Raw genomic sequence first — 3,712 nt, forward strand, 5'->3', positions numbered from 1 at the left:
ATTGATAACCAAGAATAAAGTTAGTATATATTTCCATTTGGCCCATTTACACTACCTGTAACATTCAGGATGTTTGGTTATAATTGTGACATTTCATTGTTTGCATAGAGTCAGGCGAAAACGGCAGCCTTTGGTGAATTTCCTTGACAGAGTCAGCTTTTAGAAAGTGGACACAACAAATGATAGTCTAAACCAGGGGTGCTCAAGTCCAGCCCTCAAGAGCTACAGTACCGTCCTGTGACTTTTAGATGCATCTCTTCTCTAACACACCTGAATCCAAAGGCTCAATCCCCTCATTTAGCCCAGCAGAGGTGTGGTAATGAGCCACTCATTTGATTCAGGTGTGTTAAAAATGGGGTGCATCAAAAAGTTGCAGGATAGTAGCTCTTGAGGACTGGACTTGAGCACCCCTGGTCTAAACAGACGTTGATGTCCATCACACTGCTATGCAGAATCATCACTGGAAATCGTGTGGCACAGTAGGGAAGCTAGTATTTTTATGAATGTCTGAAATTTCATGATTACGGAGGCTGAACGAAGGAGATTGTCAGGACTCCTGTCTGTGTGTTTGTGTTTCTGTGTTTGTCTCCCTTCCTCCACCAGGAGGCGCCTGGTTCTGGTCCACCTCCTTACACACCTGCTGATGGTTTGCTCGTTAATGGAGTGTTCTTAAGCTGCTGACTGCCACTATCTCGACGCCAGTTTTGGGTACTCTAGCCAAGCTGAGTTTTGTTGAGTCAAACTGAGTTCTTGTCAACCTGAGTTTCAAAATAGTTTTTGTCTTTGCTTCTCGGCAGGAAGTCATCCTGCAAACTGGATTTTTCGGACCTTCTCTCCCTGGAAGGATCAACTGCGCTTCAAACTGAGCTGGGGTTACAAACAGGAGGTTTGGACCGACTTTCCCTAAGAAATAGTTTGAGCTTCACACTGAGAAAGGGATTTGTCTCCACTACGACCCGTTCAAGTACCGCAGGAAATCTGAGTGGCAGTCAGCTTCTCCGTTCACCTACAAACAACCGTATTCTGGGTAAACCCTGTTCCGCCCTCCACCGAATCAGACAAACACTGGAACAACAGCATACAGACTGGAGTCAAAGATTCAACAACTTCTCTGGAAATGTGAGTCAGCAACCAGATCAAATTTCCCACTGAGCCTGAACTAATCTCTATGTCTTCACCTCACTTTTCTGTTCCGGTTGAGCAGTGTTCATAGCAACACTTCTCTCTGCATTATCTCTTCAATGAAAACCTGTTAAACCTTTTCTCCTGGTCCCCCTGTTTGGTCTTCAGCATGTGGGTCTGAACTTTAAGTAAAATCATAACAGAGATGATGCGTTCTGCCCGAGCCACAACTGAACCGCACCGAAGCCTACTGATGAGCTTGTACTATGTTAGCCGTGTTTGGTTCAGTTCTGCATACCATTTATACTCAACAGTTATCTTGGTTACCGTGCTCGGACCAATCTCGGCACGGTTTCAAAAGGGTAGTGTAAATGGGGCTTATTTCTCATCCAAAGTTGTTGGCAAAAAGAGATGAATGAACAAAAGCTACACCAGTAACATATTACCAGCATGTCTTTATCTCACCTATACTGATAGGCAGAAAACATGGAGTTAAACAACAGAACAATAAGGTATATTTCTAGTGAATTTAAAAACTCGTTGTTGTTTAAAATNTCTAGTGAATTTAAAAACTCGTTGTTGTTTAAAATCTAATTTTGAATATGAATATTTAACATTAGGGTGTTTATTTTGTCATAAAAATATCAAACGTGCAAATATCGGTAAAAGCAAACAAAGTCCCCACTAAATGGATCAATAACAATATGCTCCCGGTCCCACTTGAACAGATGATTTATTTTCCTTACATTCAGAAGCGCATTTTGTGGATGATCTTCTCCAATTACAAGCAGGGTGAGGTATCGAGAACGATAGAGCAACTGAAGGGATGTTGGAAGGCGTCCTCCGGCAAAGCAGTACAGGGCCAGGTGAGTCTAAACCAAAGGAAAGATGCTGATTTAATATGTGGCACAATCGAATGATTGTGAAATTAGATTTTTTTTTTTATTATTGAACAATAGATCCATAAACAGTAGATTAGTGAGAAAAGAAAGGAACACACATAGTCTTGTATGGTCTGTGGATGGTCTATCCCGTGTATTCTCTCAGAACTCAAAGCAGCTTTTTCCTGAAGGTTGAGAGCCTGAAACGACACACGGCAAAACACAAAACATGAATTGCTGGATATAATAAGGCAACGCGTTGTGGAAGAAAGGAACTGAATTCGATATTTACGTCATCATTCTCTCCTAAGATGTAACTGAGCCGTCCTAGGAGGCGCAGACAAATGGAAACGTCCTCGTGCAGGACCCCACAAACACTGCTGAAAAGAGTCAGGGCCTCACTGGTCAAGTCTAGACCTGCTCTGAGACGCCCTGGGAAGTAATAAAAAACATAAATCGTAAATCACGGGCGTCCATCTACAGATCAGACAAGTGATATAACACAGCAGTGTTATATTAAAACTCTGGATGAGCTGGAGAGATCCCCAGCTTAGGTTGGGTGAATGCACAAATCTAGACTTTTAGAAGAGAATTAAGCAGAAGGCATTAAAATAGGAAAACTAGCTTCTGAGATCAACCTAAACTGTTAAAAATAGTCTAAAAGAGATAACTTAAAGTAAATTAGAGCATTTTCCGTTTACATTCCATGCAAATATGTCACCTAAAAAGCTGCTTGGACAGTTATTTCAGTCCTACCACTAAAGGAGCATTTATTAGAGAAAGAATAGCAGATTTTGCTCTGCATCACTAAGAATCAGGTCAAAGTTATATATTATGTATTTCCTCAAAATAATGTTAAAAGTAAGGCAGGAGAGGCTGGAAACGATATAATCATCATTAATGATTAGAATATGTCTGCCCTGCTTGCAAATTGCTTGTTTTTTACTTTTTTTTGGAAAATATTACTGATCATCAGTTTAAGATGACCCGAGTTACCAAATGCAGCTTTTAATAAGGATTTACTTTATTAAAATACAATATATATAAAAAACAAACAAAAAAAACAAAAACAAACTATGGTCCTGTGTAAAAAAAGAAAAGATTGTATCGAGTTTGAAATAGCAATAAATGTCTTTGACATGATCCATCTGAAGTCCTCAACCCAAATTTTTTATCACAATTGTTTGGTCCACAGCAACTTTTCTATCATAAATGGCCTGTTTAATGTCCTAATCATTTTTCTCACCCACAATTAGACCCAAACTTTGACCACTCCACAACCATTTAGTCTTTTTTTTTAGCCACACAAGGGTAAACTTCCTAATTTACTTTAATTAACTTCTAGTTGCACCGCCAAAGTGTCCTTAAGTTTAAAACGAAGCAGTTTATTGGACATCTACTTCCAGGCTTTCTAATAAGGTGACAAATTGATGGTTTTATAAATTTTTGGGGTCCTGAATAGGACTGTAAATAATAGTTTTGTATCAATGCATCGAACCAACAGCCGACGATCCGATGCATCCATACGTCCGCAAGAGTATTGATTAATGTTTTTTTTTTTTCCTCCGGTCTATTTTTATCCATTTGCTCCTGGACATAATTCTCCCTCCCGTGCTGCAGTGGCGCTAGACCTATTTGGCCCTCCTACCTCGCTTCCTGGTTATACTCTTACAGCAGTGTGTTGCAGTGAGCTTGACGCAGACATTTTT

The 3,712-nt window shown here is 40.0% G+C and overlaps 1 protein-coding gene across 1 annotated transcript in view; it reads right to left on the reverse strand.

Annotated features, from left to right (window-relative positions):
* Window positions 1–1,868: 1,868 nt before the first annotated feature.
* LOC107080978 (clustered mitochondria protein homolog) overlaps window positions 1,869–3,712 on the reverse strand; it is a gene marked incomplete at its 3' end in the record, with an annotated part of 12,147 nt that continues 10,303 nt past the window's right edge. The window contains exons 9-11 of the mRNA XM_015369187.1: window positions 2,296–2,435; window positions 2,123–2,203; window positions 1,869–1,994 (exon numbers count right to left, since the gene is read on the reverse strand). Of these exons, the coding sequence (XP_015224673.1) occupies window positions 1,869–1,994; window positions 2,123–2,203; window positions 2,296–2,435 (347 nt within the window). The remainder of the gene's footprint in view (window positions 1,995–2,122; window positions 2,204–2,295; window positions 2,436–3,712) is intronic.

This window comes from Cyprinodon variegatus, unplaced genomic scaffold (genome assembly GCF_000732505.1).
Source record: "Cyprinodon variegatus isolate N-32 unplaced genomic scaffold, C_variegatus-1.0 Scaffold2600, whole genome shotgun sequence".
In the NCBI taxonomy this organism is placed as follows: domain Eukaryota; kingdom Metazoa; phylum Chordata; class Actinopteri; order Cyprinodontiformes; family Cyprinodontidae; genus Cyprinodon; species Cyprinodon variegatus.